This window comes from Dryas octopetala, chromosome 2 (genome assembly GCF_963921425.1).
Source record: "Dryas octopetala chromosome 2, drDryOcto1.1, whole genome shotgun sequence".
Taxonomy (NCBI): Eukaryota; Viridiplantae; Streptophyta; class Magnoliopsida; order Rosales; family Rosaceae; genus Dryas; species Dryas octopetala.
The window spans coordinates 29,068,296-29,086,843 of record NC_141367.1 but is presented as its reverse complement, the minus strand read 5'-3'; the positions used below and the strand labels follow the sequence as shown (position 1 = coordinate 29,086,843).

Here is an 18,548-nt window from a genome sequence, read left to right as displayed (position 1 = left end):
GATGAAATAGTAATGAAGTAGATTAAGTGAGAAATGGCCTAAACAACCCAAGAAAACCAAAAAACTCTTTTTTAATAGTAAAATCCCCCTGAATTGGCAGAACATACCTAGCATTCAAGAAACAAGAGCATTTGAACTGTCTTGGCAGCAGTAAATAGTCAAGAGTTACACACTTCAACTATAGATGAGCAGAAGAGAGAAAATTGAAGGTTTAATATAGCATACACCCATAAGGTAACTTAACTACACTTTGAGAAGTTGAGCAGAGCTAAATGCAGCCTTTATCAGAATGTCAGTTTGCAAAAAGAAAAGTCTCAAATTTGTACCCCAAAAAAAAAAAAAATAAATAAGTCTCAAATAAACAGATAATAAATTCTATAATCAATTTTTATTTGTGGGGCTACCAATTACCAGTACTTGAAGAATTCTCAATCGTGTGAGAATGCGCTTTGAATGACAGCATTATATTGGCACATGATCTGCAAGGAGGAGTAGCTAGCGACGCATGGTTGGTTTATAAATGCCTGAGCATCTTTCACAGCCCAAGTCAAGTCCAAGTCTCCAAACACAGAAAGTAGAAACCCATCAGTCTCTCTCTCTGTCTCTCTCACCAAAAGGCAAAAACCATGTCCATCTCTGGCCATACCCATATCCTGGTGTTTCCATACCCTGCCCAAGGGCACATGCTACCACTTCTGGACCTGACCCACCAACTAGCCCTGCGTGGCCTCACCATAACCATCTTGGTCACACCCAAAAACCTCCCAACCCTCACCCCACTCCTCTCAACCCACCCCTCCATCCAAACCCTTGTCCTCCCTTTTCCTCATCACCACAAAATACCCCTCGGCGTAGAGAACATCAAGGACATAGGCGGCCACGGCAACATCTCCGTAGTCAACGCCCTCTCCAACCTCCATGACCCTATTATCCAGTGGTTCCAGTCCCACAGTGACCCCCCTGTGGCCATCATCTCCGATTTCTTTCTTGGGTGGACCCTCCGCCTGGCCCACCAACTCAACATCCCCAGAATTACATTTTACTCCTCTGGGGCCTTCCTCGCCTCCGTTCATCATCATTGTTGGCGTAATATCGATATCGTTCTCTCATCGTCGGTTGTTCATTTTCCTGAGGTTCCCGGATCACCGTCGTTTAAGCAGGAGCATGTGCCCTCCGTGGTCCGCAGCTATACGGGAACAAATCCCGAGTCAGAGCTTTTGAGGGAATCCATGGTCGCAAATACTTCCAGTTGGGGATGCGTTTTCAATAGCTTCGAAGACTTGGAGGGTGATTATTTGGGCCACTTGAGGAGAATAATGGGCCACAGGCATGTCTTTGGAGTTGGCCCATTGACTCTAATTGCTGCAGCCGATAGTTTAAATGGGGGCAACCTGAACGATGACTCGGGTGTTGATGTGCTGGCGTGGCTTGATGGGTGCCCAGATGGGTCTGTGCTTTACGTTTGCTTTGGAAGTCAGAAGTTGTTAAATAGGCAACAAATGGAGGCTTTGGCTTCTGGGCTTGAACAGAGCAGGGTTCGATTTGTCTGGGTTGTGAAAATGGGCTCAGCCCAACAGGTGAAGGGCGGGTACGGGGTCCTACCAGATGGGTTTGAGGAAAGGGTTGGTGGGAGGGGATTGGTAATAAAGGGTTGGGCCCCGCAGGTGTTGATACTGGGTCATCGAGCCGTGGGAGGATTTCTCAGCCATTGTGGGTGGAACTCAGTGCTGGAAGGGGTAGTTTCTGGGGCATTGATATTGGGCTGGCCCATGGAGGCTGACCAGTATGTGAATGCCAAGCTCTTGGTTGAAGACATGGGTATGGCTCTCAAGGTGTGTGAGGGTGCCAACGGGGTACTGGACCCGGCCGAGATGGGAAAGGTGATTGCTGAGTCACTGACTGGGGATACACCTGAAAAGGTGAGGGCAAAGGAGCTGAGGGACAAGGCTTTTGCTGCTGTGGGAGCTGGTGGGAGCTCTACAAAGGATTTGGATGAGCTTGTGAAAGAGTTGGGCAAGCTTAAACTTGGGTGAAGCACAACACTTTAACTGGAAAGAAAAAATGGAAGACAAGATAAAGGTCATTCGTGATTATGGTTCTAACATTTATGTAATTTGCACCAAGTCCAAAAACATGTTTTCAGTGAATAAATAAATTCAGATCACACTGCATGAAGCAAACGCTATACCTTTTGAAGGAACACTTTGCCGATATGTTTGTCGAATTGATGCATTCCTTCGGACCCCCTTCAAGAAACCAACCTTGCATCTCTTTTTCTAACATTGTTTGCAAGGATGGTCATGGACAAAAGCATCCGAAGGAACTCAATGAAGGAACTTCCTTGCATTTCCCAAAGCAAGGAACTGCCATCCCTTTTCTGGTTGGTAATGAGGCATAATGAAATTGAACCATGTATGGGTTACATTCATCTCTTATCCCAGCAACAATGACAGATTGCCCTCAAAGTCATCAGGGCAACATGGTTTACATTCATCTTTTATGCCTACAAGAAAGAGCACACAGTCAAATACCAACCCCAAAATCAATGCCACACAAATCATCAAGTAGGAAGTGTTTTCTACTTCTATGACTCTTGGTTTCAGCTGTGTGGTATTTATGTACGAAATTTTTCAGCATTTTCCCCTGGTTCCAAAAGGAACTTAAAATAATCGGATAATACAATGAGAGCACCTGAAAGTTGGGGTGGCATGTCGGCGCATCCTAGTTCAGCTTCATGATTCTATAGAAAAGCACCCTATCATTCTTTACCAAGAACTTCCTTGCTTCTAGGTCATAGTTTCTGGAAAGAGAGTAAACAAGTAATTCAAAATTTTTGCTTGCACAGTCATAAAAAATCATAACCATGTGTGAAAGAAAGGAAGTTCAGTACTTATTTTAAATGTACTCTGTGTTTGGTTGTGCTAAGCAAAAGAAAATCATGGCACTGTGATATAATGTTAAAATGAGAAAGTCCAACTATAAGAGGAGTGAACAAAAGTATTACATGAAATTGGGATGAGAATTCATTTGAGAAGAAAAAAACAAAGATTTGGAAAGATGCTTGTATGAATTTCAAGCTTCTTAAGTTGTTTTAGCAAATGAACCTCAACTGTCCTCCAAAAAATATCCTGTTTGGTTGTCAAATTACAAGTAGAATCCCTGCCAAAAGGATATATATGAATAAGTTTTAGGAAGAATGCCACAAACAGAAGATGCAAAATTTATGACTCTGATTTTACTTCTTTAAATCTCTGAAAGATCCCTGTAATGAAGGAAAAAGGGAAGCCCAGGAGTTAGAGCTGCACACATAACCACATAGACCACCTAAAATAAATAGATAAATGAAGTTTTTTATCATAAACAAAAGAATGATATAATTGCTCTTGAATGCACTCATCTCGCCAAGTATATAGTGATGATGATGAAAATAGTAATTCTTAAAAAGAAAAAAGAGGTATATATGCTTATACCTCATGTACTGAACTTTTTTAAAGAGCCAGTGAACAACTTTTTCCAATGGCCAGATGCTAAAAATTCTCACTGTCCCGTGGATTAATCAAGAAGAAAGCCAAATTTGATCATCCCAGAAAGTAGTTCAAATGCTGAATTGAAATCACCACATCGATGGAAAAGATTAAGCATCACCTCGCAAAGTTCTATATCGGGAGAAATCCCATCAGATAACATCATACAGAAAAAATATTTTGCTTCAGTTATTAGACACCTTTTGCACAATCTATTAATTACAGCACTATAATCTCTGATGGAGATTTCAAATCCTTTCTCCACCATTAGATGGAATAGCTCAACTGCCCTATGTACATCACCCTTTGCACAGTGTGCTCTGATTAATGTGCTATAAGCAACTTTTGTCAAAATGATATTGCAGTTGTCAAGAGAAACCAGTAGCCTGTCAGCATCATTAAGGTCACCATATACACAAAGACCATTGATGAGAACATTATATGTAACAGGAGTAGGCTCAAGATTATGCATTGACATCTCATTGTGTAACTGCAAGGCTTTCTTGAAGTCTTGAGCTTTGCAGAAACGTTTGATGATAGTATTATATGTGATTTGATCTGGGGTTAGACCCTTAGCATACATTTCCTTAACTAAGTGGACAATCTCTTGCAGCTTCCCCTGTTTGCAAAGTCCTTTGATAACTACAGTGTAAGTAACATGAGTTGGTTCTACATCTTCTCTTTCCATCTCCCGAAGCGATTCAAGCATGCCAGGGATGTTTCCCCGTTCACAGTAAGCATTCATAAGAGTAGTATAAGTAACTGGACTTGGTAGCAATCCTTGTAGCTTGATGGTATCCAACATCCTTTGAGCCTCAACTAGTTTTCCAGTGTTGCAGAAACCATGTATAAGAGTATTGAAAGTGACAATACTAGGAGTTATTCCTTTTTCAATTATTTGTTTATATAATTGTACAGCTTTTGCAATATTCCCAAGTTTTACATACCCATCCATCATAATATTATACAAAACAATATCCTCTGTCATGTCCCTTGTTGTTAAGGTATCAAAATACTTCCTTGCCTCAGATATACTCCCTGTCTCACACAGACCTAAAAGAATAGAACGGTGGGCAAGGTAATTGGGAAAGATTTTCTTCAAGTACATTTCTCTATATAGTTGGCTAGCCCTTTGAACATCTCCTTGCTTGCATAGGCCATGAATGATAATAGAATATGTTATAAGATCTGGTGTCAAGCCAACAGCTTCCATCTCATAAAGCAATCTCAATGCTTCTTCTACTCGCCCACTTTTACACAAACTGCTGAGTAGTACACTGTATAAAATGACACTCAACTGAAAACCCCTTGAAAGCATCTCTTCCCGCAACTTAAGGGCTTCCTCAATATTACCAGCATGGCAGTGACCACATATCAGAATTGTATATGTAACATGATCCGGATTCAACCCTTTAAGCAACATTTTCTGAATGACCTCCCGAGCTCCACTCATCAAACCAAGTAGATGAAACCCTTTACAAAGGATGTTGTAGGTTACTGTGTCAGGCTCTATTCCATGCCTTTCCATGTCTTTTGTGAACTCTAAAGCTTCTTCCAGTGAACCTGCTACACATAGTCCATGAATAAGAATATTGTAACTGTATGAGTCAGGAAGTAGTCCATACTTGAACATCATACAAAAAATCGACTTTGCAACATCCACAAAACCCAATTTACAGAACCTCGACATGATGGTATTGAATGAAACAACTGAAGCCCCAGTATCCTTCCTTTCAGCATCCCTGAGGAACGAAATTGCATCTTGCAGGCTGGATTGCTCGCATAGTCCATCTATAAGTATGGAAATAGTGTATTCACTCTGAGGAGTTCCACAGTCTTTAATTTCATTATATACATTCCACATGATATCCGTGCGCCTTAGGTTATGCAACAGGCAGTTATAGGTCGATGTTGAAACATTCAAATTCAGGTCTTTCATCTTAGCAAGAACAGAGAGGGCATCATGAACCATCTCGGTTCTTGAATAAGCAAATGCCACCATATCCCACACCACACTACTCGAATCCCAGTCCCTGAATCTATTCAAGAGCAGCTCACAAATTGAAGGTGAAGAACCAGAGCCTATCACAAATCACAAGAAATCTATAAACAAGAAAATGAGAAAAACAATGTTAAAGCTATAAAGCAATTAAATGAATACGCTGATTTGACCTAAAACCAATACCAACCCAAGTATAAGAAACTACCATTGATTTTCATTGTTTAGCTATTCAAAGATTTAAGTTAACAAAAACTTCCACCCATGACTCAGTCAGAGCCCAATATGGCAATATATCTATAAGCCTTGCATAATCTCAGAAACCAAGCCGCAATCTACATAATAAAAGAAGTGATCAAAAACCATACCTTCCTCACACACCATTTGCTTTACAACCAAATGCAACTCCTTGAACCGCCTTTTTGCGGCTAAAACATGAGCAACAACAAAATTCGAAACCCTAGAATGCCGAAATCCATACTCATTTCTCAGAAAATTGAAGAAACTGATAGCTGACTCCGGGCTCTCAACGCTCAATCTTTCAATAATCAAATCAACCTGATGCTGATTCAACGTTGAGATGATGGTCTTAAAATAATGATCACCCATAAATCTTCCCAAACCCAAGACTCTCAAGCCGGTGATTATTTCGGAGACTGTGTTTCTAGGGTTTGGGACGACGGTGGGCTCGTCGTCAAGCTTTGCGGCAAAGGCTGAGGCTTTAGCGAAGATGAGGGAAGAGAGGGGAGCGAGAATTTGGGATTTTTGCAGAAAATGGATGGGTTTCCATTTATGGATGTGATTGAGCATGGAATTGGGGACTGGGGTTTAAGAAAGAAAGGGCTAGAGCCGTTTGGTTCCTAGGAAAACTGGAAAACTAAGAGGTAGAAAAGCAAGAGAGAGAGATGCAATGGGAAACAGAGAGGGCTTCGCTTTTGGATGAAATTCGAAGCTTTGGTGAAGTGAACTGTGGAGGGAGGCTAGGGTTTTAGGGAGCCGTTGGTTTCCCGGCAATTTTGAAGGTTCACTGCATTGAGGATTTGAGGGAGTGAGAGAGGAAGGATTTCGTGCAAACTAAGCTTGGGGAACCTCCCGGCCAAAAAAACAAAAGCTTGGGGAACCTGAAAACGGTGTCGTAACCAACATGATTTGAGTCTGACCTAAAATAATAATAGGGATATCTACCCGAAAAAAAAAAGTTAAAGTTTGGATCTTTGTTTATATTTTAGCTCGACATTTGAGTTAGAAATGATCATTTTAACGTGACATAATAATATTAAAGCATAAATTTAATTTAGACATAATTATATATGTCATTTCAATGGAGTTCACGAATTTTAAATATTTCAAATATACATCCGATCTATTATCTAAATTGAAAAATAAACTTATGTTCATTGATTCATTGAGAGATCAGTTAAATGCCAGATTGGCTTTTGCTGACCGGGATTACTTGGCGACGTGGCGTTATCTTAGCAAACATTTCCCGTCAAATGAGCGACACGGTGACACATGTCCACCTAACCCCTGACACAGGCCCACAAACTCATCGTCTATTTCTCGCTCGTCAAACACAGGTGAGAGATTTATATTCGAATTTGAGGGAAAACGTGATGTTTTTTGGAGACTAAATGGTCAGGAGAGCGTTCGACGAGCGGAAAAGAGGTAATGGGTGTGTGGGCTCATGTCAGGTGGACATGTGTTGCTCATTTGGTGAGAAAGGTATGCTGAGTTGGCGCCACGTCGCTAATTAATCCCCGTCAGCAAAAGCCAAGATATCATTTAACTGATCTTTCAACAAATCGATGGACGGAAGTCCATTTTTCAATTTATATAATAAATCAGGTGTATATTTAAAATATTTTAAAATTCATGGACCATGTTGAAAATGACATATATAATTATATGTATAAATTGAATTTATGCCTAAACCCTAAACCCTAACTCATATGCGACATGAGTGATAATCTATAAATTTTTGTTGATGGGGCAAAATGAAGTAGCACACTTGCTCCTCTTTTTCTCCTTAAAAAAATAATTATCTCTTTGAGACATTTTCTACAAATACATTAACCAAACTTAAAGATCAAACCAAATATTCAAGACCTCAAACCCACACAATATGCATCTAAGAGAAGAAATTTGAGTTCAAAGGTCAAGTTTGCCTTGCTTCCTTTTCCCATTGCCCCTGCCAATTGTGAGAATAGGAGTTTTTTGTGAGAATATAAAGTGTTTTTGGGTTATTTTTCTTATTGTCAATTAATTTTGAAATAGATGCTTAGATTTTTTTCAATTTCTAATAAATATTGAATTGTTTTTCATAGTTTTCTTATTATTAAATTATGTGAATTTATCTGTCTCATTATACATTTTGAGATGTCCAACTTTAAATGCTTCAAGGTCTTTTCTGATGTCTGAAGATTCATTCTAAGATGTTCTAAAACTCACCCCGAAATGATTGAAGGTGTACAGTGAGATATCTCAAGTTGTATCTGAGAAGTCTCAAGATACATAATAGGGTATCTAATCATCCACAAATCCACAATACACCACCTTAATTAATTACTTGTTTCTCCTTGCTCCAAGGCTCCAAGACTCTCCAACCACTTGCCCTTGCCCATTTGCTTCCTGTTGTATAATTATATGGTTTAATTCCTCACAAGCAACCCAGGTTGAAATTTTGACGAAACAAAGAGAGCCTAGCTAGGAAGCTAGCTAGGTAGCATCATATGAGGGATGGGATATCTTTTTCTGTGCAGGCAACAAGTATGCCTCATCAAACCTAGTAGCCACAGAGCACAAGAGTAGGAGTTAAGAATGTTATGGACCCATCACCAGTCACTTGCGCTGAAACAAACACCACAACTACAAGAACTTCCATTGCAAACTGGAGTGCACACATTCCCATCCATTAGAGAAAGCCATTAACTCCACAACTTAATCTTCACCTTTTTCAGAAAAAAAAAAAAAAAAAAAGAGAGATTTATTAATGTGACAACATGAAAGCAGAACAGTAATATTTATGACAGATTGATGACATGGAAGATTTAATTATTAGTTAAGCAGTATTAAAGAGAGAGTAGTTCAATAAGTCAAATGATTCCATTCACTTAAAAAATACTTGTTCTTTCTTTTTCTAATGGGACTAGCCATTAAATATTTCAGGTGATCTTTATAAATCACAGGGGCTCAATCATTTGGAAGAAACCTTTTCCAAGAAAAGTCGATGTTTTCCCTCTTCCAGTATGTAACTATGTATGTTTAAATACATACTATTTTGTATTTTGCTTGGAAACCAAGGACGAAATGGCAACCCACAAGTATGCATGAAACTCACATTTCACCAACCAAGTTAAGCATAGCTCTTCTTGATACCTCAAAATTATTCCCAAGCTTATAAATCTCAACCCACTTTAGCATGTCTACCCCCATTTAAGCAAAAGCCAGCTAGCTTAATTTCCTTATCCTCTGCAACATGTCTAGAGCAAATGTAAGAAGGCAATTAGTACTTCTGGAGAAGAACAAAGTTGTGAAAGAGAAAGAGAGGAGTGCAAGCCCCGACTTTTATCCTAGACGCCTGAAGAGAATCTACCCAATTGGGCTTCAAAGGAGCACTTCATCATCTCTATCTATATCTCTCTCATCATCATTGTCTTTGTCTTTGTCAGAGAACTCCATCGACTCTTCTTTCACATACTCTACTTCTCCACTGGATCAGAAGATTTCACAGGCTCTCCGACTCATTGCACCACGACCTCAAAGAAGAGAACCCACAGTGGCTAAAGTAGTCCAACAACAAAGTCAGACTCAGGATACTAATAATGGGGAATTGAAGAGGTGCAACTGGATAACAAAGAATAGTGGTAAGTTTTATATAGCAGTCTGGCATTAATATTCCATCAAATTGCAGAGAACTTTGATGTTTTCTTATTGCTCATTGCTTTGGAGAACTGATTATATGACTAGCACTAGAGCTCAGAAACTAGATTGAAATGATTCTATATACAATAAGGCCATGTAGCATGGGGAATGTACATAAATTCTCATGTCAAATTTTGAAGCCTTAATTGAGAGCATGCAATAGGGTCATGTAGCATTTTCTTGTATGCAATGTCTTGAACCCTATTGTTAAATTGCTGAAACACTGCTTTAGGCCAAGTGGTTAAGATGGTTGTAGCAGTTGGGATGTGGAATATAAAGAAAATGATAGTAAAGTAAACACACAGAATAAACAAAGCTAGAAAAGTCATCAAGCTTCCATCACTACCAAGTGGTTGACATTTCAGCAGTTTCTTGTATAATGGAAGTTGCCAAGTCCCTACAGCGATTCTGAAAGATGATAATAAAAATGACAACATGAGGCAACATTTTACCCACTCTACAGCATATTACATAAATCTCAATTGAGAAAGGAAATTGCTATATTTTCTGAAATATAATCATACATGCATGAATTTGTGGCCCTGCAGGCACACAACTATGACAAAAATTGTAAAAAAAAAAAAAAAGGATTAATTCTTTTTTTCTTTTTCTTTTTCTGGAGTAAATAAAGAATTCTATGCAGACATGCATTGATCGTACGCTTTTATACATACAGATAAGGTTTATGTAGCGTTTCATGACGAATGCTGGGGAGTTCCAGCATACGATGACAAGTAAGTCCTTATTGGAACTTTAATGATCAAGTCTAATTAATGAATAATTATGGACTCTTATGTCAGTTATTAAGTGTTAATTAATTAATTATCATACAGTCACTTGTTTGAGCTGCTTGCACTTTCTGGTATGTTGATGGATCACAATTGGACTGAAATTGTGAAAAGAAGGGAGCTATTCAGGTAACCTCTTCTCTAGCTATGTGACTAATATTGATAAAACTTTGAGTATTTTGTATATGTTACTTTACAAGCTGAATAGGTGGTTTTGCATAAAAAAAATTGATTGAATAAGCTTATGATGATTTAATTTGCAACTTAGGGAAGCCTTTTCTGGATTTGATCCAAACAAAGTTGCCAAAATGGGGGACAAAGAGATTGCAGAGATAGTCTCCAACAAAGCAATAATGTTGGCTGAGAGCAAAGTGAGGTGCATAGTAGACAATGCCAAATGCATATTGAAGGCAAGCTAGCTACCTAGAAATTATTAAAAGCTGATGAATACATTATTCTTGTTTCTTTATCATGCATTTATTGGGAAGGCTGTTGATCAAATATTATGCCTGACCATCTTTATCTAAATTAATGTAGATTGTGAGGGAATTTGGATCTTTCAGTAGCTATATGTGGGGTTCTGTGAATCACAAACCAGCCATAAACCGATTCAAGTACCCAAGAAATGTTCCTCTAAGAACCCCAAAAGCAGAAGCCATGAGCAAAGATTTGATCAAGCGTGGATTTCGATATGTTGGACCAGTCATTGTGTATTCATTCATGCAAGCTGCAGGGTTAACAATTGATCATCTTGTGGATTGTTATAGGTATGGTGAATGTGTAAGCCTTGCAGAAAGACCTTGGAGACATATCTAGTCCAACATAAATTATATATCTTTAATATTTATATGTATATGTACCAATTATAAACATACTCAATAATATTTATATAAAGTTGTGCCTAAAATGGAATAGAATCCAAGTTGGATTCCACAGCTCATCTTTAATTTTTCTATTTTTGTGCATGGAATAGTATCAAGTGATGCATGTGCAACAACCCCAGCCTCACAATTTGGGCAATATTTATTTGGTTGGTACAGCAGAGACATCATAGTAAAGATAATTAAATAAGAATGACAAGCATATGCTCTGTTTTGATAAGTGAGGCATTTGTCAACTGCATGAATGTTGCATATTCATCAATCAATCTAGTGAAAGTGGGCTGGATTCTGCAAGATTAGAGGGGCTTAGACATGGCCCAAACTATTCCATGCATGGACTTTTTTTCATTGTACTAGACTAATTGATCCTTAGGCCAGCCCATCTTGGCCACAATAAGGCCAGCCGGTACAAGCATCAATTAAAGGCACCAAGCATATAATACTTGTGGGTTCACCCAACAATGCATGTGTCTCAAATCTGCCTCACAGGCTCTCATTCTGTGACAAGTTTTTCAACATGGGGAAATGAACCCATCTGCAACAACTAAAGCTCTTTGTTGAAAAAATTCACGGATGCACGGCATGCACCCACTAACAGGATGATACATAATATGTCACAATGAAATAGGAACTGAAATTGTGAATGACCCAAAGAAGCTGTCCTGCACTCCCATGTTTCCTAGTCATTTTCTGCAGTACTTATCCCTCATGGGGTATACCTCTACTGGATTTCCCGTGGAGTTTCAAGTGCATTTTGGCATTCTCATTAATGATTATATATCATGTGGTTAAACATTTTTCTAAACTGTAAGAAAGTTTGAGTCCCTTAGTGATAACAGTTTATACCAGTTTCACAGAGTGTTAAAGTGAATAGCAGAGTCAATTTGACAAGTCCCCTTTGCTTCAAATCGTTGTAATAACTAGAAAGGGGATAACTAGACAAGTCCGAGTCGCACGTTTTGTCTGTCTCTGCTGCACTGTGAATGCATCAAGCATCTTCTTGTCTTGCATTGCAAACCATTAGAGGAGTGTAGCCAGAGGAGCCCCCACACCAGAGACAAGTGACAATATATAATACAAAACTGCTCAAGTTCAAGATTAGGCTAACACGTCCATACACCAATATTTATTTTTAACATAATTAATATATTAATCCATTCATGCATGTGGGCTCTGATCAAATTAAGCAACAACAATTCCATCAACTAAAATGGGAAGCCCTTGACTGCCCTCAAAGATTGTTAGTTGAAGAGTTTGAAGACCCTCACCAAACTCCAATGTCTATCTTCTTTGTAGATAAAGTTCAATATGAACTTTGTTAAGAGTGAAAGTGAAACCCCACCACCAATGGTTCGTAATTAAGGTAACTTTTATGAAGTACCCTTTGAAGTTGAAATTTCAATGCACCTCTTTATTTCCTTCACTGGTCTCAATCCAATCTACGAAATTTTTGTCTCTACCCACAAAATCAGTAAAAACCCATGAGCTTACTGAAGCAAACAGCAGGCAAAACAACAATCTGCTGCCGAATAAAGAAGGAAACAGAAAAAAATTGTGTACTGCTATTGACCTCGCCAGAAGTTGAAAGGCCAACCTAGAAATTATTTGATTTCAGTCTAAATGGTACGTACGTGGGACCTTTCCATGTGATGTTTCTTTGTTGGTTGCTAATATCTGTTTTGCTATTTATGTCAGCATCGACAAAATTTCTTTGTAATCCTTCTTCTATATTGTTCATTTCAACAACCATGACATAAACAGAGTGGTATCTTTTTCGAAATGAATTAATTATAAAAGTTATGAGTTATGAGCATGATTGAACCCCTCAAATTGAGACCGCGAGATATAATAGACTGCAACTTCAAACTGTGGATGGCAGCCTGATGTTTTGTAACACAGATACACGTCATGTGAAGCACACAATGCCCTGTGTTATCATCCACATAGCTAAGACTGTAGACTATCCCCAAAAGGGTGGAAATTAAAAAAATCAAAAACAAAAACCCTGGCTTTGTTAGGCTAAAGTAATTCAGATACTTTTATCAATTGAATTCATGTACAAAACACTAGCTTCTCAAGAAAATGCAAATGGATAAACAAGGAATTAGAAACAATGCGAAGAAACAGAGTTCTCTATTTACATAAACTTCTTTTTCTTGATTTCATTCTACAGCATTATTTATCAAACACATCCATAAAGGAGTGAAAGAAGAAAAAAAATCAAAACAAAACGTAAAACAAGAAATACAGCTCATCGGTCAGCCGATGCCAAGAATATTTACAGAAGTTCCTCCTACACTCACTCATCACTACAACACCTTCAAGGAAGAAATCCATAAACCGAAATCTATCTTAAGAAAGTAACAAACCTTCACTCCCACAAACCTACTAATCTTATTGTTCGACTTTAGTCAGCTCTATCACAGCACCACGCATTGCTGCCTCAATCTCAAAACTGGCACGAAGTACCAAGCCTCTGTAGTCTCTGCCTCTGACCTAGGGTGACAGAATTCCGTTTTGCAAATGCTGGGTACAGCAACTCTTGAAACTTCTCTAGAAACAAGGTCCAATCATCCTCATTCATGTCAGCCAGCTTCACAAAGCTCATGCTTGCAGGAAGCTGCTCATTCGCACTCCTGTGTCCCGATGATGTATTTGCCACGTATCCATTTTCTGCTTTTGATCCTGTATATTTCAGGTGGCTCTTCTCACTCAAACTTGTATTCTTCAGCGACATAGAAAGCTTGGAAACTGTTGGGATCCTTTCAGGAGCTGGCAGACTCGCTAACGCCGCTTGCTCTTCTCCTTCACTGTCCTCTTCCTCCTCAATGCTTTCTTCAAGTCTAGAGAGAGGAGAGCGGCCATGCCCACTGCCATTTCCAAATTGAAAAGGTGCCCCGGTCACATAATCATCTGCTGCAAGTTTTAAGTTTAAGTCTAAGTCTGCATCCTCGCAGTCAATGTCAAATAGGAACTCCTCGACTCCCAAATCAGACTTGGGAGATAAAACCTCCCTCTCTGCTACCATCCTCCTAGCCTCCATACAAATTACCTCAAGTTCACTGGGCTCCTCTTCACCACTACGAAATTCCCTACTCATCATCTCACCTATTTCAGCAAGACAGAGACCAAATGCAGCAGACTCCTTGAGGAAGATGGTGCAGAGAACCAAAACCCTGAGACAAGCCTCTCGAATCATGGGGAGCTCCCTTCGTAGCATGTCACAATCCTCAAGTGGGTTAAGTTTTGCTATGTACTCAAGCTCATCATCTGAGAATGGAATAGAAGCCTGAGGCCAATGAATCCACTCAAAATATGGATCCTCCAAAGTTTCTGGCAAGCAAAGGCCATGATCAATTGGAATGAGATCCACTTGACCAAACCTCCCAACACCATCAAGTTTCCGAACTAAAAGGTTCCCTGCATGCCTGTCAGTGTTAAAAATCCTAATGTCTAATATCCCTATTCGATGCACAGCAGATACGGGAAAGCTGGAGGTCCCATGATCACTGGCATCAAAATCATGCTGTATGAATTGTTGGCAAGATGCAATCTTGCTAACCAGCTGCTTCTTCTGAACCTTGTTCCCATTCACCCCATCATTTATGTTAAAGATTGAGTGAGTGATCTTCACCAAGGCAGTGGGAGGCACATTTGCAAAGTTACCTTTGTCCAGCAGGAAAGCTGCGACTTCTCTGAACCCAGTCTCCCCAACCCGCACCGAACGCTTCAAACCCGGTTGCCCAAGAGCTTTACCAACAAAGCCTTTGGGGTTGTTCGGTGCAAAAGGCTCTTCATCAGTTGGCTTCACTATTGCTACGCTCTCACCTCTGCTGTTCCTAAAATAGTATGCACCTCCAAGCCCACTATGAACAGGAATTGGATCAACTCCCATCTTAATGGCCTTCTTAATGTCCTTGACCAATTGCTTTGTTCCAGCAAACTGATCTAAATTCCCCAATATCTCTATTGGACCACTCCGATCTCTCTGCTGTAGATCCCTCCCAGTAGGTGATAGACAGGGAGTTGACGAGCTTCGATGCATAATGTTCCGTGTAAGAAGGAGAGGGGAATCATTTCGAACTGCACTAAGATCGTTCTTCAACACCATATCCCCAAATGTCAACGAGCTCTCATCGGTTGGGACATTGAGAGCAATCTGCAACCTCCTCTTCACAGTATGGACATTATCACTGCGATCCAAATCCATCCCCAAGACACATCCAGTATCAGTTTGCACAAAAACTCGCCTCCTGCCAGTGGACTGCTTCCCTTCCATTCTCTTGCTTCCATGGTACTCCCCACTGAGGGGGCTGTTAAACAATGTCACTGCCATTTGGGTCTGTACAGGGCTGTCTAGATTACGAGACATAAAGCAAGGAGAAGTGACAGTTTAAGCAGCCAGCAAAAGAGGTGGCAGTAGAAGAGAGCTTCTCCCCTCCCCCAAAGGTGCCAAGCTCCAAAGCTGCCGAAGACAGAACAAGTAGAAAAATCGGTCCCAATCGATCATTAATTGGTAAAGAGCAGGACTTTGAAACCCAACCAAGATTCTCAGATCACAAAAAGCATGAAAAACGAATGGAGACTGAGAACGAGATGCTGAAGCTCAACGCTCCATTGGGTGAGGAGCCACTTCCAAGACACTAAAAGATAAGAAATCTGCAACAGAGAATGTAACAGTCAGACATTACATTAATTATTTCCACTGGATAATAATATACTACACAGCACAAAGAGTGAATCAAATACAAATAGCAGTTCACTTCATTTGACTTGAAATAAATAGACATAATAAAAAAAAGAATCCATAACCTGAAAAATCCAATATACACACTAATTCATTGATTTAATCCTTACGCATGCATAGCACAAAATGTTGGAATTATAGAGATTAATGCACTCTTAAGTTATGAGGTCCAAATTTAGATCATTCATATGAATTATTGAGGACTTAATTACGAAACTCTCTCAATAACTAATCAGTAACGTAACAAACTATAAATTCGAGTCACTGAAACTGAAATTTTTCAATTTTTGCGCCCAAAAGTCCAAAACAGTGAATCCAAAAATACATTCAATTCGATCTCAGAGTAGAAAATAAAATACAAGATAAAAATGGCGATAATAAGGCAAAATAGAATAGGAACTGACAATGAAGAACGAAATTTGAACATTGGTGAGCTATGGAAGAGCCCTAATCAGACGAGTTCGGAGGTAGAGACTCACCAGAATGTGAGATCTGGAAGAGGAACAATCCGAGACGCTCCCAAACGACGAGACGAACTCTAATAAGCCCAAAGCCCCTTGAAATTTGACTAAGAATCAAAGGATGAACAACGGACCGAGTCCCGAAAGGTTATCAAGGGAAGAGAGAGTCGACCAAGTTGACTCACAAAACCCTCTCTGTTTGTTCCTTCTTCTTCTTCTTCTTCTTGCTCTCTGAGTCTCTTGTCTGTGGCTTCTCTCTCTCTCTCTCGCAGCCTCGTTCTTTAACTCAGCGCGTAAGGTTGGGTTAAGAAACCAACCCCGGTTAGAAGGTGACCACCCTCTCTCTCTCTCTCGCTCATTGCTCCTGTGTGTGAGATTCGAAGACTCTAGAACACGTAATATGGGCCGCTGGATCGGGGGTCGGACTCCCTCCTGGTGAAGCGTGGGCCGTCCGATCAAAATGGGCCTTGGTGATCGTGTTGGGGGAGCAATGGGCGATGGTGACATGGAGATAAGGGACTGAGTGATGACATGGCATTTGTCACCGTCAAATAGGTCATGGAAGCAAACGAGAGGTTTTTGGATCGGGAGACTTTCGTCATTTAATCTTATAATTTATTAAATAAAGCCTTATAATTTTTAAAATTTTAATTAAAATCTAATAATATTATAATTATTATTTTATTTTTTATTTTTTTCAAGCATATCAAGCACCAAGCAGTCAGCAATCATTTTTAAGTATTTTGTAATGTATTTTTATTTATTCATTAAATTGTGATTTGTCAGTTTTATATTAAATTTTAACTTTAAAATTTTGGACGTCCGAAATTTTAAAATTAAAACTTAATATATAGTCTTTATAAATTTTATTTTATACCCTAAAAAAATATGAAGTTAACCCATATTTTATATTTTTAAAAAATAAAAAAATAATAATATATTTATTTACCGAGACAATTATCAAAGTAATTAAATTTAGTTTTTACGACTTCTGTGCCGATCCGAGATCCGATCGACGAATCTCTCAAGCCCACCCATGGTCACAACACTTGCTATTAAATATTCATTGGGCTTAATTGACCCCGGCATTGGAATGTGAAATACCAACGCTGCCCCTGATGCGAGAGTGTAATAAAATTCCCCTCCATCATGGAAATTAGTGGGGCCAAGTAGGCTAGTAGGACCGTTGATTTTGGGTGGGCTAATCCCACCGTTTAATTGTATTTACTTTGTTATTTTCTATTTTTATTCAGTATAGTATTACTGTATTAGTATAGATGGACACAGATGGTTGGTCTACTAGTTTATCATCAAATTGTCGAGTTCAAAATCTAAAAAAATATCTTATTGCAAAATGATTAAATCTAATAAATCTAGTTTGCTAATCTCATTCTTGTTAATTAAAATTACATTATTTTATAGTGTAGATTCATGATCAAAACCATTCATATTTTAGATTATTTTTAAAAATTTATTTTTATAAAAAAATTAACTAATATGAAAATTATTTTGTCATGACACTATTGTAAAATAAACATATTATTAGTGTATTCAAAAATAATTACATAACTAAACGATTTTTTATTTGGTTACAATTTGTAGAGATGACCTTTAACAAATGTTCTAAAAGATGACTGGTTCTAATTACGAGTCTACACTAACATAATTTTAAATCAACACACAAAGATTAGTAGATAATCTAAATCTTAAAAAATAAAATTAATTATCTATGAATAATTGAATATGATTTAAAAACATTTTGAGACATTAGAACATTAAGGAAAAAATATACACATAAATACAACTTGCAATAAATGTTGTCCAACCTCCGATATTTACTTTTTCTTTGGGTTTATTTCATATTTAGTACCTAAACTTTGACCATTGTTTTAATGTGGTACCTAAACTTTTATTTGTCCCAATTGAGTACCTAAACTTTTATTTTGTGTCTAATAGGTACCAAAATAAATTTCTGTTAAAATTGTCAACAAAATTTAGGTGCAATATAGTCAAAGTATATTTTAATTATTTTCTTTATATGTTTAAAATTATTATAAAAAAAACACACAACAAACAAAAAAAATAAAAAATTATAATTAAAATATAAATTTTTTGAAGTGACTATATTGCCCCTAACTTTTGTTGACAATTTTAACATAAATTTATTTTGGTACCTATTAGACACAAAATAAAAGTTTAGGTACTCAATTGGGACAAATAAAAGTTT

At 38.4% G+C, this 18,548-nt stretch overlaps 3 protein-coding genes and 1 pseudogene across 5 annotated transcripts; 2 read left to right on the top strand and 2 right to left on the bottom strand.

Moving 5' to 3' along the window:
• Positions 1 to 52: 52 nt before the first annotated feature.
• Positions 53 to 2,182, top strand: LOC147295321 (UDP-glycosyltransferase 89A2 pseudogene; annotated as a pseudogene).
• On the bottom strand, positions 1,911 to 6,543 carry LOC147295320 (Tetratricopeptide repeat (TPR)-like superfamily protein). 3 transcript variants are annotated; one of them, XM_086233607.1, is made up of 6 exons: positions 5,892 to 6,543; positions 3,471 to 5,606; positions 3,005 to 3,159; positions 2,692 to 2,800; positions 2,189 to 2,503; positions 1,911 to 2,048 (listed from the first exon to the last, which is right to left on the bottom strand). In XM_086233607.1, the coding sequence occupies exons 1-2, from the start codon at positions 6,331 to 6,333 to the stop codon at positions 3,553 to 3,555; spliced, it is 2,496 nt and encodes an 831-aa protein (XP_086089733.1). In that variant the 5' UTR covers positions 6,334 to 6,543; the 3' UTR covers positions 1,911 to 2,048; positions 2,189 to 2,503; positions 2,692 to 2,800; positions 3,005 to 3,159; positions 3,471 to 3,552. The 3 variants fall into 3 exon arrangements, with proteins under 3 accessions (XP_086089733.1, XP_086089732.1, XP_086089734.1); XM_086233606.1 differs by lacking the exon at positions 3,005 to 3,159; XM_086233608.1 differs by lacking the exons at positions 1,911 to 2,048; positions 2,189 to 2,503; positions 2,692 to 2,800; positions 3,005 to 3,159 and adding an exon at positions 3,284 to 3,324.
• A 2,423-nt stretch (positions 6,544 to 8,966) lies between these two features.
• Positions 8,967 to 11,131, top strand: LOC147295319 (DNA glycosylase superfamily protein). Its single transcript, XM_086233687.1, has 5 exons — positions 8,967 to 9,386; positions 10,121 to 10,178; positions 10,278 to 10,361; positions 10,501 to 10,642; positions 10,770 to 11,131. Exons 1-5 carry the CDS (start codon positions 8,999 to 9,001, stop codon positions 11,046 to 11,048), a joined length of 951 nt encoding a protein of 316 aa, XP_086089813.1. The 5' UTR covers positions 8,967 to 8,998; the 3' UTR covers positions 11,049 to 11,131.
• Positions 11,132 to 13,227: 2,096 nt separating this feature from the next.
• On the bottom strand, positions 13,228 to 16,572 carry LOC147295318 (phosphatidylinositol 4-kinase gamma 7-like). Its single transcript, XM_086233924.1, has 2 exons — positions 16,340 to 16,572; positions 13,228 to 15,772 (listed from the first exon to the last, which is right to left on the bottom strand). The coding sequence occupies exon 2, from the start codon at positions 15,483 to 15,485 to the stop codon at positions 13,563 to 13,565; it is 1,923 nt and encodes a 640-aa protein (XP_086090050.1). The 5' UTR covers positions 15,486 to 15,772; positions 16,340 to 16,572; the 3' UTR covers positions 13,228 to 13,562.
• Positions 16,573 to 18,548: the final 1,976 nt, after the last annotated feature.